The 18,353-nt window shown below is 41.2% G+C and overlaps 1 protein-coding gene across 12 annotated transcripts in view; it reads left to right on the top strand.

Moving 5' to 3' along the window:
* TNRC6A (trinucleotide repeat containing adaptor 6A) overlaps positions 1 to 18,353 on the top strand; it is a 161,293-nt gene that overhangs the window by 65,716 nt on the left and 77,224 nt on the right. The window contains exon 3 of one of the 12 annotated variants that reach the window (XM_023246343.2): positions 2,511 to 2,602. The exons of 10 other annotated variants lie outside the window; for them this stretch is intronic. In XM_023246343.2, coding sequence (XP_023102111.1) covers positions 2,595 to 2,602 — 8 coding nt within the window. In that variant the 5' untranslated portion in view covers positions 2,511 to 2,594. Of the gene's footprint in view, positions 1 to 1,329; positions 2,603 to 18,353 lie in introns of those variants that run through there. One more of the 12 variants, XM_045047701.1, reaches the window with a different exon arrangement.

Raw genomic sequence — 18,353 nt, 5'->3', positions numbered from 1 at the left:
TCATGTTCCCCAAAGATAACCAAACATGCAAATTTTTAATGTTAAGTTAATTGTACCGTGTTTTAGTACTGTGGAAGTCCACATGCTACTGTGTGTACCCCTGGTTTGAACCCTCCAGTCTCTGAATGTCAACGTCGTATTGCCGTTCTTCGTTCCCTCTGCCGAGTGGTAGATCCTCAAGACAGCGTGCCAGGTAGCGAGCGAGAGTGAGAATCAGCACAAGACAGAAATTTCGTTTACTTACCCAGGGTAAACTATAGTTCTTTCACAGCTGGCCATTAAAATGGTCACTTTCTGGGGCACCTGGGTGGCTCAGTCGGTTAAATGCCCAGCTTCAGCTCAGGTCATGAGCTCATGGTTCGTGGGTTTGAGCCCAGCGTCGGGCTGTGCTGACGGCTCAGAGCCTGAAGACTGCTTTGGATTCTGTGTCTCCCTCTCTCTCTGCCCCTCCCCTGCTCACGCTCTGTCTCTCAAAACTAAATAAACATTAAAAGAATTTTAAATTGTCACTTTATGTCAGTATCATGGGCATTGAAAAGAGGAAACTGTAACATCTAGATGGGGGTGGTCACATTGGAACGGAACTTTAAAGGATAGAATCACTTTTGAAAGGCAGAGAAAAGGGCAGTGTGAGAACAGCAGAACTGAAGGCACAAAATCCAGGAAGTACAGGGAATTTTGAAATAGCAGTGGGTAGTTTGGTTGGATTGGCATACAAGAGCAGGGACGGATGCAGTATTAGGTTGAGGACTTTGGGCATAGATCTTTCAGTAGTGTGGAGCTATCATACGCTCTTGGGGAGGGTAGTGTGATATGCTAGAATAATGGTAACTTGTGATGTGGGCTGGAGGTGTGGGAGGCCCGGATTACAGCGGTGGTAGAAAAGGCGTGAGAGTGGGAGATACTGAGGAAGTGCAGTCCGGGATTTGGCAAGTAACTAACCTGGGTTTAGTTGTGAGAGGGGACTAGACATACCGGGGTCTCCGTTTTGGATGAATGGGAGATTGACTCAGCCTCTGAACAGAATAGAGGTCAGAACAGAAATAGGAATTTGGTGAGAGAAGATAATAAGTTACATTTTTGAGTTGTAAAAAAAATTTTTCGAATGCAACTGATCTAATTTTAAAAACTCTTTTGCAGGCCATAGCCATAGAATCATTGGGTATTTAGAGCTCGGCCATGACATCAGAGAGACCAGCCAGTATTCTGAGCCCTTCTTTTTTTTTTTTTTTTTTTTTTTAATGTTTATTTATTTATTTTGTGGGGGAGGGGCAGGGAGAGAGGGAGACACAAAATCCCAAGCAGGTTCTGTGGAATCAGCATAGAGCCCTACATGGGGCTCGAACCCGCAGACCGTGAGATCATGACCTGAGCCGAAATCACGAGTCAAACACTTAACCGACTAAGCCACCCAGGTGCCCCATGACCCCTGTTTTACCGATGAGAAAGCTATGGTTGAGATAGATCTAGTAACGCAGTCAAGGTTGTATTCTCTCAAGTGACAGATCTGGAATTCCAACAGGCCTCTCACCTCTATCGAGTTCTTGCAGCTGAGCAATATTTTATATTGCACAGTAAAAAAAAATGATAACTTTGGTTTCTCCTTTCGGGAAATGTAAAAACAATTATCTCAATGTATTTTGTGCTCATTCTAGTTAATTTGTTATAATGTAGGGTATATCATCTAAAGTAAGAGTTACATGTTTCATGTTAGCTGATTTCCCCCCCTCCCCCAAACCAGCTATTGAATGCCATCATTTAAGAAAATGTGTTAAAGACGCTGCGATGCCATATAAAATAGCATCTAAACTGGGACATTGTTGTCTGAGGCACTTTTGCCTGGGACAGGTGCTCCGTAAAAAAAGACTAGGGACCTAGGGACGGCAGGAATGAACCAGGATAGCAGGTCTCCCTAGATAAGGTGGACCCTGCTCTTGTAATTCATCAGCCTTTAGCTGCAAAAAAAAAAAAAAAAAAAAAAAAAAAAATTGCCTTCTGATTTTTGTTACGCTTTTCTGTTGCCTTCCTGTGATATGGTTTGGAGGCCAGCAAATTCATAATGGTAGGTTTCTTTCTAGTTTAATTTGGCAGCTATGCGGTAAATCAATTGATAGAATAAATGAATCAAACCGTAAGCTTAGTTTAAAAATGCATAACAACCCTCTGTGGAAAATTTAAATATGAACGTCATTAAAAAGTCTGAGTACTACCCTGTAACCTCTTGTGTTTTTGGCATCTGAAGTAAGTCTGCAAGTAATAATTAAAATCCCTTACAGTTCTCTTTTCTGACTTCAAAAGTACTGCCCATGATTGGAGAGACTAAAATAGAATGTGCTGTATGTATTCTCTTCAGACTGTCTTTTGATAGGTCTCTCACTCAAAGTCGAGAAAATGACCTCCCATTTAAAATTTTTAAAAGGTAATTCTAATCTTCAGCAAAACAGCAAGAATAGTGCAGTGAACACCTGTATCTCTTCCTAGGTTTACCCATTATTAATCTTTTGCCATAGAGTTTTATCATGCCAGTTCACGCCTAAGTAAGACAATGTGTACCTCCTAAGAACCAGGGCATTCTACATAACCATCGCATTGTCATGCACGGGTAAGTTTAACTTTGTTGCAATGCCATTCTGTCCATATTCGCATTTTCCCAGTCAGCCAACTAATGTCTTTTTTTTTTTTTTTTAACGCTTATTTATCTTTGAGAGAGAGCGAGAAAGAGACAAGAGAGCGCACACGAGCACGCACCAGTGGGGGAGGGTTATAGAGAGAGAGGGAGACACAGAATCCGAGGCAGGCTCCAGACTCTGAGCTGTCAGCACAGGGCCCGACGCGGGGCTCGAACTCACAAACCGTGACATCATGACCTGAGCCGAAGTCAGACACTCAACTGACCTAGCCCCCCAGGAGCCCCAGTAATGTCTTTATAAATATGTTGGTTTCCCTCTCTAAATTCCTTAATCCAGGGTTGCTTTTAGTTGTCTGTAATTTCCTTATGTCAGGAGCACTCCTTTATCCTCTCCTTCCCCTTTTTTGCAGGCTTCAGTTTGGATTTTTCTGATGGTTCCTATAAGATTAGATTCAGTTAAACCTTTTCGGCAGGAATAGTACATAGGTGATGTGTTGTCACTAGGTCACATCAGGCTCCTTCCCCCACTGTTTTTAAACAGATTAACTGAAAGTTGACCCTGTACTTTTACCTTTACGTTAACTCAGTGTTTCTTTTCGTTTTCGGATATGTTGACAATTAGTTTAAACTGAGATATCATTTTAAATAGTTGAGGTTACGATAATTACAGGTCTTCATGTTTAAACTGATCGCTTGTAACGATTGTAGCTTTCTTGAAGGGTCATTCTGAAGGTAGCTCCCTAACTGTTAGACATAAAAGTTGCTTGTTTTCAACTATGACCGGTGATAACCTTGGTAAGAAAATGAAACATAGGGCCTGGGCTCGTGATCTGCTTCCTGAAAAAGGATGCCACCAGAACCGAGATTCTCATACTGGATTCCACACAGGGATACAGATGGCATGAGGTAGTTTGAAAAATTGAATGTGTGCTTTAAAAAAAAAGGACCTTAGCATTTATCGGATTTCAAAAGGTCATGGCTCCCCAAAGAGTAAGAGACAGTGTGTTACAGGGAGGGTATCAGGGAGCTGAATACTCTCAACAAAAAGGGAGATTTTAAGATTCAAAGGGAGAGAGTAACGTTTGACAGAGGCCTAGTTTCTCTCTTCAAAAAAAAAAAAAAAAAACCCACAAAAAACCATGGAAGTAAATATAGTTTAAATGTCTTATGAAGGTGGTCTTATTTTAAAAACGATTTGCATACTCTGGGTGTGTGAGTTGGCTCTGAAGCAGAAATCCTAGCCTTTCTACTCTTGTAACTAGGGGAGAGCATTTGAATTTGCAGTAGTATGTTGTGTGGCAATGACTCAGCTGACTTCCCGTCTCCGATGGAGTGTTCACAACAGATTGAAACCTGGTTAAGGAATTTTATACTTGGAACCTTACAAGATATTTTCCGCAAACAGCAATTGATTGGATTGGTATAGTAACCAACAAGATGCAACCAAGTCACTTATTTTGCTGTTCTTACTAGTGGTTTTGAGTCAGCTAGCATTTACTGAGCAGCTTGACGCACCGATCGTTGAATATTTTTATAATTTTGACATCTGTGTTTTGTTGACTTTGGTCTTTTCTTATTCTTTTGAAGTGTCCCTGCGAAACACAAGGCATTAGTGCTGTGTGGTGCTTAAATATGCACCAGTCTTAAATGTGATTTTAAGCATTACTCCACTGCTTGATAATTGTCAGAGAAACATGTTTTGCTTAGTATTTCTACTTGTGAAGCTCCAGGTGATGTGAGGTGTATGTGTGCACGAGACTTTTCCCACATGAAGATAGGAAGGGGCATAAAGAGCATCCTCTCTGCTGCTGCAAGTTAATCGTCCTCAAGCGACAGTTCTGAGTATGTCCCTCACTATTTAGAAACCTTTCCTGGCTCCCCAGTGACTCTGGAATTTAAGCATAGACTCGTGTCTATGCTCAGCTTATCTATCTCTTTAGTGTTATCCAATCTATTCTTGCCCTATCCTCAACTTTTACTGCAAACGTTTCTGTTAGTTTCTCCCTCCATTTTTTATTTTTTATTTTATTTTTTTTTTTTAGAATTTTTTTAATGTTTATTTTTGAAGGAGAGAGAGACAGAGTAAGAGCAGGGGAGGGGCAGAGAGAGAGGGAGACACAGAATGTGAAGCAGGCTCCAGGCTCTGAGCTGTCAGCACAGAGCCCGACGCGGGGCTCGAACTCACAAACCGCGAGATCATGACCTGAGCCGAAGTCGGACGCTCAACCGACTGAGCCACCCAGGCGCCCCTCTCCCTCCATTTTTTAAATAGCAACTTTATTGAGATACAATTTACATACCATTAAATTCAACCTTGTAAAGTATACAATTCTGTGGGGTTTAGTATATTCATAGTTGTGCAATTATCACAACTGCCTAATTCCAGAACATTTTTATCATTGCCTAACGCCCCCCACACCCCCGCCAAAAAAACCCCTGTGCTTTATAGCAATCATTCCCCATTCACTCCTCCGTGTTGTAGCATGCATCAGTTTATGGGTGAAAAACATTCCATTGTGCATCTATAACACATTTTCTCATTTTTTTTTTTGTTTTTATTTATTTATGTAATTTTTCCACCCAGTGTAGGGCTTGAACTTGCAACCCAAGATCAAGAGTTACATGCTTCTCTGACTGAGCTAGCCAGGGCCCCAATATACCACATTTTCTTTATCCATTCATCGTTTGATGGGCGTTAGAGTTTTCACTTTAGGGCTATTATGAATAATGATGCTGTGAACAGTCCTGTACAAGTGTTGGTGTGGCCATGACGTTTTCAGTTCTCTTGGGTGCCTACTTAGAAGTGGCAGTGCTGTGGCATATGGGAATTCTGTGTTTGACTTTCTGAGGAGCTGCCAGACTGTCTTCAAAGCATCTGAACCATTTTACATCCGCACCAGCTCTGTATGAGGATTCCAGTGTCTCAACATCTTCACCAACACTTCTTATTCTTTTTTATTATTGTCATCTTGGTATGAAGTGGTATCTCATTGTGGTTTTGATTTTTTGATTTGCATTTCGTTAATAACTAATAATGTGAGCATCTTTGTGTGCTTATTGGCCATTTGTGTATCTGATTTGGGGAAATCTCTATTCAAATCCTGTGTCCATTTTAAAATTTGGTTCTTTTTGTTGAGTTATAAGGGGTCTTTTAAAAAAAATTTTTTTTTTGGTAAGATTTGATTTTTAAGTAATCTCTTAAAGACCCAAGGTGGGTCTTGAACTTACACAGCCTGGAGATCCAGAGTTGCAGCCTCTACTGAGCCAACCAGGCACCCCATAAGGGTTCTTTATATATTCTAGATACAAGTCTTGTGTTAGATACACGGTTTGTAAATATTTTCTCCCATTCTGTGGGTTGCCTTTTTTCTTGATGTCCCTTGAAGCACAAAAGTTTTAAAATTCGGTATGTCCAGTTTACCATCTTAACCAAATCTGAGTGTACCATTTAGTGATATCAAGTGCATTACATTCACCATGTTGTGCAGCCGTCACCACCAGCCGTCTCCACTGCCCTTCTCATCTTGCAAAATTGAAACTCTGTACCTATTAAACAATAACTCCCCATTCTCCCATACCCTCAACTGCCGGCAACCACTATTCTATTTGCTGTCTCTGAATTTCACTGTTCCAGGTGCCTCATGTGAGTGGAATCATATGTTTTTCCTTCTGTGGTTGACTTATTTCTCTTAGCATAACGTTTTCAAGGTTCATCCATGTCATAGCACATCGGTCAATTGATTTTTGTATGTTGATCCTGTACCCTGCAGCTGTGCTGAACTTGTTTATTATTCCTACTAGTCGGGGTGTGTGTGTGTGTGTGTGTGTGTGTGTGTGTGTGTGTGTGTGTGTGTGTATTTAGGACTCTCACTCTATATATAACATCGTATCGGTGAATAGAGATGGTTTTATAACTTCCTTTCCAGTCTCAGTGCTTTTTATTTACTTTTCCTGCCCAATTTTTCTGAATAGAATCTACAGTACAGTGTTGAATAGAAGTTGGCAAGAGTGGACTTCTGGTCTCGTTTCTCATCTTGGAGGAAAAGCATTCAGTCCTAACCATTATATATGTTATGAGCTGGCAGCTTTTTGTAGATGGCCTTTATCAGGTTAAGGAGGTTTCCTTCTATTTCTAGTTTGAGTGTTTTAACTTGTCATGAAAGGATGGATTTTGTCAAATGCTTTTTCTGTCTAGTGAGATCACCGTGTGGTTTTTGCCCATTGTTCTATTACACTGTTGTATTCCATCAGTTTTCATATGCTAAACCAACCTTGCATTCCAGGGACAAATCCCACTTGGGCACTGTGATTAGTACTTTTTATACGTAGCTGGATTGGGTTTATTAGTCTTCTGTTGACGACTTGTGTCTGTATTCATAAGTGTTATTGGTCTGTAGTTTTGATATCTTTGTCTTCTTTTGGTACCTGGTACTTTGTTTGGTCTGGTTTGGAATCTAGGGTCTTGAATTGTTGTTCTGGCATCTACCTCATTTTTCATTGTGCTGTAATAATTGTTTTTATGTATTCGCTTCTGTTTTCATTTTGTCTTTTTAATTTTTTTCCATCTTTATAAAGGCGGGATTGACAATTGAAGTAATTTCATCCCCTGCCCCACCAGTGGTTAGTGCATTGCCCTTGTGTGCTGTTGTTTTGTTTTTAAGATACTGAAACCTAACTCTGTGTAAGTTGAAGGTGTACAGTGTGCTGATACAATGTTTATATATTGCGGTGTGATTACCACCATAGTGTTAGCTAACACCTCTAATCATGTCACATAATTAGCATTCCTTTTTTGTGCGAACATTTGCGATCTAGTCTTAGCAACTTTGAAGCGTATACTACAGTATTGTTGGCTATAATCACTATTCTCTTCATCAGATTTCCAGAATTTACTCCTGTTCTAATTGCAGGTTTGTATATTTTAACCACTTCTCCCCAACCCCCCCATTCCCTGGCTCCTGGTAACCACCGTTCTGCTTTGTTTCTATAAGTTCAGCTTTTTTTAGATTCCACGTATAAGTGATATCTATAGTGTTTGTCTTTCTCTGTTGACTTCTTTCACTTAGCACAATGCCCTAAGGCCCATCTAGTTATTGCCAATGGCAGAATTTCCTTCTTTCTTTCGGCTGAATAGTATTCCATTGTGTACACACCCACACACATCCCACATCTCCATCATTCACTGATGGACACTTAGGTTGTTTCCATATCTTGGCTATTGTGAATCATGTGCAGTAAACATGGGAGTTCAGATATCTTTTTGATATCTTGTTTATATTTCCTTTGGAAATATACCCAGAAGTGGGATCACCGGGTCATTGGTAGTCGTATTTTTAATTTTTCTGTAAGTTTATTTATTTTGAGAGAGAGAGCACAAGTGGGGGAAGAACAGAGAGAGAATCCCATGCAGGCTCCACACTGTCAGGCACAGACCCAGATGTGAGGCCTGAGCTCATGAACCATGAGATCATGGCTTGAGCCCAAATCAAGAGTCAGACGCTTAACCAACTGAGCCACTCAGGCGCCCCTGTATTTTTAATTTTTTGAGGAGCTTCAAGACTGTTTTCCATAGTGCGTTCACCAGTTTACATTCCCAGCAGTGCACAAAGGGTTCCTCTTCTACCTGTTCTCACCAACCCTTGTTGTCTTTTGTCTTCTTGATGAGAGCCATTCAGAGAGGTGCATCAGTTCTGTTTTCTGCTGTACGTTCTCCCTTCTTCAGTTTGCACCCTTCCTTGTGTCCTAACCTTAGCCTTATTTAGTGCAGGATTTTGGATCTCAGTCTTGTAGCTAATGAGGAGTGTACACTTATTTTGTGTGTCCATTAAGCACTTTCTCTGCATTACTTAATTTAACCTTCACAACAACCCTTGGGAGGAGGTATAATTTGAGACTCTCATAAAGGGGGAAATAGAGGTTTGAGAGAAAAGAAACAAGTTGCTTACACAAGTAGATATTGGAGATTGAAGCGCTTAAGTAGGATCATCCTTACGTAGAATGTGGGTAGAAGAGTGGAAAGAACACATATTTGGTGGTGGGGATCAGGTTAGAGTGTTAGTAAAAAGCAAGGAAGCAGGCGTTTAATTGCAGTGCCCAATGCTGGGGAGTACAATACAAGTAGAACTGGTTTTTGCCTTCAGAGCAGCAAGCAGTCCTGTTTGGAAGAGTGAGATTAACATCTGAAACAATTAGAAAATGAGCATCATTTAATTAGAGGTCAAGAGTGAGGTTTGTGTGAGTTGGAAAGAATCCTGAAGGAACTAGTAATTAAGCCTCAGAAGAGTAGAGTTTAGGAGAGTAGTTTAGCAAACCAGGTTTTGGGACAGCCTTACCCCACTACCATATACCATACAAGTCACTTAGACTTTCTGATCATTGGTTTCTTTAAGTTTCAAACGGGAATGGCGTCAATTCTGTGTGTCAGAATTGCAGGTTCAAATAGATAATCTCTCAGAGCACTTGCAGACTATAGGGTGCTTCTGTCATTGTGGTGGGGTGTCTGTTCTCCTGTTTCTAATTTCACTGACTGTCCTCAACCTGAGCTTTTTATTTTAAGGGCTTTAAAAAAAAAAAGTTTATATGTTTAGAGGGAGCGTGGGCGGCGAGGGCAGAATCCCAAGCAGACTCCACACTCAGCGTCGAGCCCACCGTGAGGTTCGATCCCATAACCTTAGAATCAAGAGTTGGATGCTTGAGCCACCCAGGTGCCCCTGAGCTTTTAATTTTAAAATAATTTCAGATTTAGAGAAATTTTACAAGAATAGATCAAAGAATTCTTGAATATCCTTCACCTGTATTCCTCAAATGCTAACATTTAACCACATTTGTTTTATCATTTTCTCTTTCTACATCTATACTGCTTTTTTTTCTGAACCCTTTTAGAGTGACTTGGAAGCATGTTGCCTCTTTAGCCCCAAAAACTTTTATGTAGTTATTTCCTAAAATCAAAGACATGTCTTAATAACTGTATAGTACCATTATCAAAATTGGGGAAGTAATATTGGTGCAGATCTTAAGAGTAAAGCTATAGACCTTACTCAGATTTTGCCAGTTGTCTCAATAATGCCTCTTAGAGCAAATAAAAAACAAAACAAAACTGTTCTCGTTGGAGATTCAGCCCAGGAACACAGTTTGCATTTACTTTTCATGTTCGATTAGTCACCGGCATTCTGGAAGTTTCTCAGTCTTTGTTTTTTAAGACCTTGAAATTTTTTTAAGAGTACAGGCTAGTTATTTGGTAGGATGTCCCTCATCCATATTTGTGTGTTGTGTCCTGTTGGTTAGGTTGTTACGCATTTAAAAAATTTTTTTTATTTTAGGGGCACCTGAGTGGCTCAGTCGGTTAAGTGTCTGACTTAGGCTCAGGTCATGATCCCACGGTTCGTGAGTTCGAGCCCCGCGTCGGGCTCTGGGCTGACAGCTCGGTGCCTGGAGCCCGCTTCAGATTCTTCTGTGTCTGCCTGTCTGCCCCTCCGCTGCTTGCACTCTGTCTCTCACATTGTCTCAAAAATAAATAAACATTAAAAAATTTTTTTCTAAAATTTTTTTTTTATTTTAGACAGGGAGAGAGAGTGCATGTGAGTAAGGGAGAGGAGTAGAGAGGCGGAGACAGAGGGAGAATCCCAAGCACGCTCGACACCCAGCTCCGTGCAGGGCTCGATCCCAAGACTCCAGGACCGTGACATGACCCAAGCCGAAACCAAGAGTTGGAGGCCCAACTGACTGAGCCGCCCAGGTGCCCCAGGTTATGCATTTGGGGCAGGAATAGCACAAAACCAATGTTGTGTTTTGCCTGGTGCGTTCTGTCACGAGGTCGATGATGTTCATCTGTGCCATTACTGGTGACGGTAACTTCAGTTACTTGGTTAAGGTGGTACATGTCAGGTTTGTAATTGTAAAGTTAGGATTTTTCCTTTTGTAATTAATAATTATATTGTTGGGAGAACTTTGAAACTATGTAAAACATCTTGTTTCTCACCAGGATTCTTGCCTCAGTCAATGGATTGCCAGATAGTGACTTTCCAAGGCCATTATTCTTTCCCTATTTGTTGACATTCTGCTGTAAGATCTTTCCCTTTACCCTGTGCATTTATCCATCCGCGCATTTATTAATATCATTAAGATCTCCCGGATTCTTATTTTCTTTGGTGGATTGTAATCCTTTACTTGAATTATTTGGTGCTCAGATTATGAGTCCAGGGGAAGCCCCCTTCAGGCTTAAACTCTTTTTGAAGAGATCCAGACTCGGTATCATCTGGATAATGCATCGCTATCTCTGTCTTATTTTCCCTTCATTCTTTTTTTCTTGTTAAGTTACTTATTTTGAGAGAGAGAGAGAGCGCTCAAATGCACACACAACAGAGTGCCAGGGAGGGGCAGAGAGAGAGGAAGAGAGAGAAACCCACACAGGCTCCATGCTGTCAGCATAATGGGCTCAAACCCACGAACCGTGAGATCATGACCTGAGCCAAAATGAAGAGTCAGACACTTGACCAGCTGAGCCACCCAGGCTCCCCTTCCCGTAATTCTTAAGCAGAAGATACTCGGACTCTTCACTGCCACCTGTGCCTCTAAAGCTAAGCTTTCTGTCTGTGCTCTGTGGTTCAAAATCAGATAGTATCTAGAAATATACATTATTGCCATCCGGATATTTTTTTATTAGTTTGTGTGTGCTTCCAGAATTTCCTTATGCAAATAAAACACAAGGGGATATGTATTTTTATGTCTTCCTATTAACACAAAACATAGTATACTGAATCTTACAGGGTTTTTTTCCCAACTAACTGAATACCTTCCAGAATCTTTCATACCAGAACATGGATATCTTACCTGTTTTATAGCTGCGTGGTATTTCATTTTATGGATGTATCACTTTTATTGAACTCCTTCAGTATGTGTGACTATTAAACTGCCTGTGACTCTAAACTAGGCTGTCTTGTGTCACCCCATCTGCTGTCACTTTCTCTGATACTTATATTCCCTAGCCCCTTTTATCTGCAAATAAGTTCCAGTCTTTATTTTATTTTATATGTTTGTTTATTTTGAGAGAGAGCAAGGGAGAAGGGGCAGAGAGAAAGAATCCCAAGTAGGCTCCACACTGACAGCACGGACACAGGGTTTGAGCCATCATATGGGGCTCAATCTCACAAACTGAACTGTGAGATCATGATCTGAGTCGAAATCAGGAGTCAGATGCTCAACCGACTGAGCCATCCAGGCGCCCCTAGTCTTCTTATTTTAAAAACAATCCAGAAAACTTCATTTTTATTGTGTTGTCTTTATATCACTGCCAAAGTTTTTGAAAAACTTGTCCAAACCCCTGATTTCATTCTTACCTATTTTTGCTGCATTTGGGTTTCCATCTCTACTATGTGGTGAAATTATTGTTTTGAAGGTTACTAGTGACTTTGTACTGTGTAGTGCTAGACTGGCTTTGGTGATTAATTTACGTGTAGGAGGACGAGAAGGAGAAAAGAAAAGGGAGGGTTGGCAAGCAGATAGAAAAAGGGGAAGCAGGAAGGCTGGGAGAAAATAGAATAGACAGTAAGGGGAAAAGTAGGAGAACAGCATTTTTGGCAGGAGATGTGAAATATGTTTTCATAACCAGCTTGTCACGTACAGCTGGCTTCTGTGTGGTGATGAGCTGGCTTATGGTAGGTTGCTGACTGGCAGGCTAGTTAGGCCCTGTGGAAAGCTGCCCCCCCACCAATCTTCTATTCTGTGAAGCAAGATACAACCTCTTGCCCCATTATGGAATTACCATCTCAACACCAGAGCCTCCACTTTTAAATGTTTGCTCTCTAAAATCTGGAGGTATCATCATTAACATGCTTCTCTTATCATTCTTACTAATACCATCAACTATTCCAACTTCTTATGGTTACCTTGGTGTGGTGATCTTTGCTTTTCATTTCCGGTCCACCGCTGTGGCTCAGGACATTGCATATTTACTCTAAGTATTGCAAGAGGCTTGTCACCCTATTTAGCAATTTATTTCCTACTTTTATCTAACTTTTCCTCCTTTTTTCTGAAATTTCCTCTGAGTACTGGTCCCTGAAATCACCATGCTAACAAATCTCTATGCTTTGCTGTGGCTGTGCCTTTCTGTCCTCCCTTGCCTGAAAGGCCCACCTCTCTATCTGTGGAAGACTCTTCAGGATCCTTTAAGATCACCTTCTTGAAGCTTTCCATAGCTGTAACAGCTCGTATGCACGTCTTATTTTCCTAAACTTGCTCACAGCCTCTACCAGATGGTGGCTTGTTTCCTTATTTTACGTGTGTTCAGTTGTTTCTACCAAATTATAAATAATTTTGGGTGCAGAGTCAACTGGGTACCTTGAGGGTCTGCTCCCCTCTGCTTCCCTACTGTACTGTGGAAAATGTGTGCCTTTTAGTGGGATTTTCTTTTTGTTTTTCTAACAAATGATTTAGTGATCTGAATGTTGACCTTCTTTTGACTCGGCAATGTGTCTTAGAGACCTTTCTCTGTAAAGCCATGTTGGTCAGGTGGTCCCCAAGACCACCTTCAGGTTTGATGATTCCCTGGGATTCAGCATCTAGTGGTACTCGTGGCTGTGATTTATTACAGCAAAACTATCAGCAAAGAGAAAAGGCACACTGGGCAAAATCCAGAGGAAACTAGGTGCAAGTTCCAAGAGCTCTCTCCCTGTCGTGTCACACAGGGCATGCTTCATTTTCTAGCACCAAATTGTGACAACATGTGTAAAATGTCTACCAGGAAAGCTCCTTAGAAATTCAGTGCCCAAGGTTCCTGTCAGGGGTTGGTCACAGAGGTGCTGTCTGCCAACATGTACCAAAATTCCAGATTCCCAAAAGGAAAGCACAGCTGTGCCTTTTCAGCATGATCTGTATGGCTTGTACGGTTTACCATTATCAGTTAGGGAATGGTGGGAACCTCTCTGGAACCCAGCTTCCTTGACACCAGCCGAGGGCCAACCTTTCTAAGGATCACCGTCTCAGACCTGCTGTGTCAACTCTTTCCTGCATACTGTAGAAGTCTACAACCCCCTTTCGTTTCTTAAACTACTGGGTGGGATTCCATGGTAAGAGTACATTATGGTGTGTTTAACTTTTCTCTGTTGATTGGGTTTTAGGCTCTTTTGCAGTATCTGTTTTTGTACAATTTCTTTTTTATGGGCTTAGATTGGAATCTATGGATCATAACATAGTGACATTTGAAAATTTGATATTAGATACTTACAAATTGTTCACCTGTGGGCTCTATTAGTCCATACTCCCCACAGCAGTTTACAAGAGTATCCTTTGGAAGTGATTACTTTTGATGATGTTCATGTGGGGGATGTAGCAAAAACGGACCATCAAGCATCAGGAAGAGCAGGACGAGGAAGGGCGTTCTTGATCCTGGCTGTGTCCTGCTTGCCATCATGGGCACTCGCCTTACCCATTCTCTTCCTGCTCCCACTACTCCTGTTCTTACACTTTTGCTCCTTCCTCCCATCTCTAATCTCTCTCCATATTGCCTTGCCTTTAATCATTGGTGTGGAGGCTTGTAACTTGTTTTTGTCTTTTATTATGGAAAATTTCAAACATACACAGATAAGAACAGAACACAGAAGCTACAGGCACCTATTACTCAGTTTCAGCAGTTGCCAACGTGCCAATCATGTTGCACTTTTCTCTTTTCCTTTTTTGGGGGGATGGGGTGGGGCTTGGAGTAGTGAAAGCAAATCCTGGACATTATGGAGTTTTAAACATTTCTTTGGTACTAATTTGTAAAAGTAACGTACCTGTAATGTAACATTTCAAATTGAGATATACTTTTTTAAAAGTCTGTTTATTTATTTAGTTAAATAATCTCTGTACCAGTGTGGAACTTGAACTCACGACCCCAAGATCGAGTTGCATGCTCTTTCAACTGAGCCAGCCAGGAACCCCTGGGATACACTTTTTAAAAAACTTAATAATTTCCTTAGATACTTGGTCCAGTTGTGAGGTTACTCTGATGTTCCTAGTTCAGGAGGATATTTCCTCGTGACTTTCTCTAAATTCCTATAAAGTTGTTCAAGCACATATAAACAGCTTGAAAAAAGTATGGGATAACATTGTTCACATTTTTGCAACTTGCTTTATATATTTATATGTCTACACACACACACACACACACACACACACACACACACACACACACAAAGTAACATTCCTAGGGCGGTTGGCATGCTCACTTGGTGGAGTGTGCAACGCTTGATCTTGGGATTGTGGTTTTGAGCCCCACAGTGGGTGTAGGGATTACTTAAAATAATAATTAAATCTTACAAAATAAAATTTAAAAAGGACCATTCCTTCAAGTCAATAAACAAACAGAGCAACTCCTTTTCAATACAACGTGCTAATGCTAACCGAGAGGATAGCCATTTCTTTATTGATAGACCTTCAGTTTCCGTTGTGAACCTCTCAGTGAACTTTGATATGCATATGGCCATGCATACTGTGGGTTTATTATCATCAGATACATTCTACTGAATGGGTTGGCTGTCTGGAATGTATATAACTTCAGTTGTTAAAACACCACAGTACTTTCCAGTAGTTTTCCACCAGCAATAGAAGAGAGAACCTTTTAACTCTCACTCTTGCCAGAACCAGATATTACTCTTGAACATTTTTGCCAATAAAATTAGTAAAAGAAAAAAAAGATACAACGTTATAGTTTTCATCTTTTTTTATTGTTTATTTTATTTTTGAGAGAGAGAGAGTGTACAAACGTGGGGAGGGGCAGAGAGAGAGGGAGACACAATCCCAAACAGGCTCCAGGCTCTGAGATGTCAGCACAGAGTCCGACGCGGGGCTCAAACTCAAGAACCATGAGATCATGGCCTGAGCTGAATTCTTATACTAGCAAATGCAGGCTTGGTTCACTACTAGAAAATTCATCAATACAATTAATTGTACCTGCCAGCAGAAGACAAAAATCAAATCATTAAATTCTGCCCCTGAAACCAGTATTATACTATATGTTAACTAAGTAGGATTTAAATAAAAATCTGAAAAAAAATAAAAAAGACAAAAATCATAGAAGTGTTTCAATAGATACAGGAACGAAACCTAACAAAATCTAGCATGCACACATGACCAAATCTCTTGGCAAACCAGAAACCTAGAACAGCCTTTTACTTTGTGAAGATCAAAATGTACTCATTTAATATTAATGCTTGAAAATATTGTTAATATTTAATTTTTTAACGCTTACCATTCACACATGGCTCAGAAATTAAAATACTATGGAAAGGTTTGTAGTGAGATCCTTCCTCCCATCCCCCATCAGCCCAGGTCCTCCCTCCTCCTCCCCACAGCCACTGTTTGTTCCTTAGGTGTTCTTCCAGAATCATTTCGTACACATACAGGGGAATGAGAGCACATATCCTCTCTCTTGCTTTTTACACGGATGATAGTGTCCTGCGTATTCTGTCGTGCGCCTGGCATTTTCCGTCATGAGTTTTTTCTAAAGGACAGACGTTTTTGCTAATTTCCGGCAGCCTTCTTCTAGCTACCTTCCTACTTCTCTCAGCTATTGAACTCCTCTGATGTGGGACCTTACAGCCGTTCACTAGTTGTATCTAGTTGTGTCTCCCACATCCCCCTCCTACAAACATTCACGAAACAAATGCCGTCGTCGCTCTGTTAAAGATCACCAGTGCCCAGTCCCCTCTTGTTCAGACCAGTGGCTGTGCAGTCTTTGTCTTTGATTTTTTTGCCATTCTTGCTCCTGATGACATAGCCATGGAAGTGTTCTTGTAAAACGTGGAAGGAGATGAGGAAAGGATTGTGGAGGCACACAGTCTGGGGAAAAGATACGCTGTAAGTAAGAAGGTCTATCACGGAACCTGTCTAAAGCCAAAGGATTTCTTCTCTGTGGCTCCTGAAAGGCACTCGCACTTTACTTTGGGAGGTTTCTTGCTGGAGAGGAAAGAGCAGGACTTTGAGAGCCTTGATTTGAATCTTGACTCTACCCTGCACTAGCGGTATGACCTTGGACCATTCATTTCTTTCTGAGCTTCAGCCTCTTCATTTATAAAAGGCTACATCTTTATCATTTTTTAACAAGTGGTAACTATAAATGGGAAAATATGCGTAAAGTGCCCAGCAGAGTCATGGACATTTTAGTCACTCCGAGGTTTGTTCTCATTCCTAGATCCAGAGCTTGCAGATTTGGGTGTCCTGCTACTAGCCTGCAAGGAATGAATGATTACTGATTGGAATGTTTTCTTTGTGGAGCATGTGTCAAGTATGATGGACCACGCAGATCAATCAGATCCATCACCCCTTCCTCCTTTTGATAGACCTGTAAAATGATAGATGTCTTAAATAAATCTCTGCTCGCATTTAAATCCTGAAAGCCAAAGTGTTTGGGCACAGGTAGGATATTTCTATATTTTTTCACGTGGCTTTCTGAAGGAGGAGGTGTGGGTCAAGTGTGGTCAGTTGGCTGTGGTGACCGTGCTGAAGAACAGAACTTTCCCCTGTGCTTAGAGTAGCAGCTGATACTGTAATACCTCCCAAGAGCTAACGTGCTGCATCTTGTAAGTACAAATGCCACCATTTGGGGCCAGAAAACACCTGCTAACCTCATCAAAAAGCCTTCAAAATGAAATTTGAGAAGAGGGACAAAATTCCGGATAAATAGCAAAGGAGCATGCCGTGGAGTAGAATAATACTGACCTAGGACAAGGGCGGAAAGCATCTGCTCTGTAATACTTACAGGAGGACACGGAGAGCAGACGCTGGGGGTTCCTGATGTTTCTGCACAAGAAGTGTCCGTAGACTCTTGACAAAAGTAAATACAGTCGTGCCGCTGAGAATTGGGGAGAGGAGCTTCTAACTAGGCATTTGAGTGCTTGCTAGAGGCACCGTGTTAAGTAAGCGCTCCTCATTAAATCCTTACAAAATGTTATGAAGTAGATGTCTGCAGAAACTAATCTCCAATTTTAATGAAGACACTGAGGCTGAAGAATGTTCAGTAGTTAGAGGTAATAATCTGGTCTTAATGGGTAACATGACGGTGATGTAACTCAATTTGTTTGCTGATTTTACTTTCTCCTGTGCTGTGGCTGTCTCGATCCCTGACTTCCCCAGGGTTACAGAGAGCTTGCGCACTCTGCTTGCCTCCCAGACACGGAAGAGGTGAACGAGTGAGTCATGGTTGTAGTTGGCATGACCCTGTGGTGCTACTCCATCAGCCACACGACAGTTCTACTTGGAACAAAACGACAACAGATTATAGCAACCGTTACACTCTTCTTCCAGCTTCTAACTGATTTTATCGGTCATGTACGCAACTTCACTAAATTACCATCTGTCATACGTAATGTCCTCATTTTGTTTTTCACTGTCTACCTGCAGCTCCTCTCAGTTTCTTCCATCCACAAAGCCAGCTTAAGTTTTGTGTGATCTCACTGCACTACACCTGCAGCCCTCTTTCAGTTTCTTAGGTATTTGCTTGTCTTTCTCATCTTATCTTCTGCATCCCCACTGTCATATGCATTTCACCCCCTATCAATTATTTGCAGTTCCCCATGTCCAGCTCATGTTCCTTGAACCTTGTCTTGTCTGCCTGATATTTATAATGTCCCCTCTGGGAAGCTTCCTCAGGGCAGAGTTAGGTACTTTCTCTTTGTGTGATTTTCTTCAAGTATCTGATTTTTGGTCGCCTGTTGATATTATGGATGAAGGTTTAGGTTCTAGACTCTAG

Source organism: Felis catus, chromosome E3 (assembly GCF_018350175.1).
Source record: "Felis catus isolate Fca126 chromosome E3, F.catus_Fca126_mat1.0, whole genome shotgun sequence".
Lineage (NCBI taxonomy): Eukaryota > Metazoa > Chordata > Mammalia > Carnivora > Felidae > Felis > Felis catus.
The sequence above is the reverse complement of the archived record's forward strand: the minus strand, read 5'-3'. Positions and strand labels throughout refer to the sequence as shown.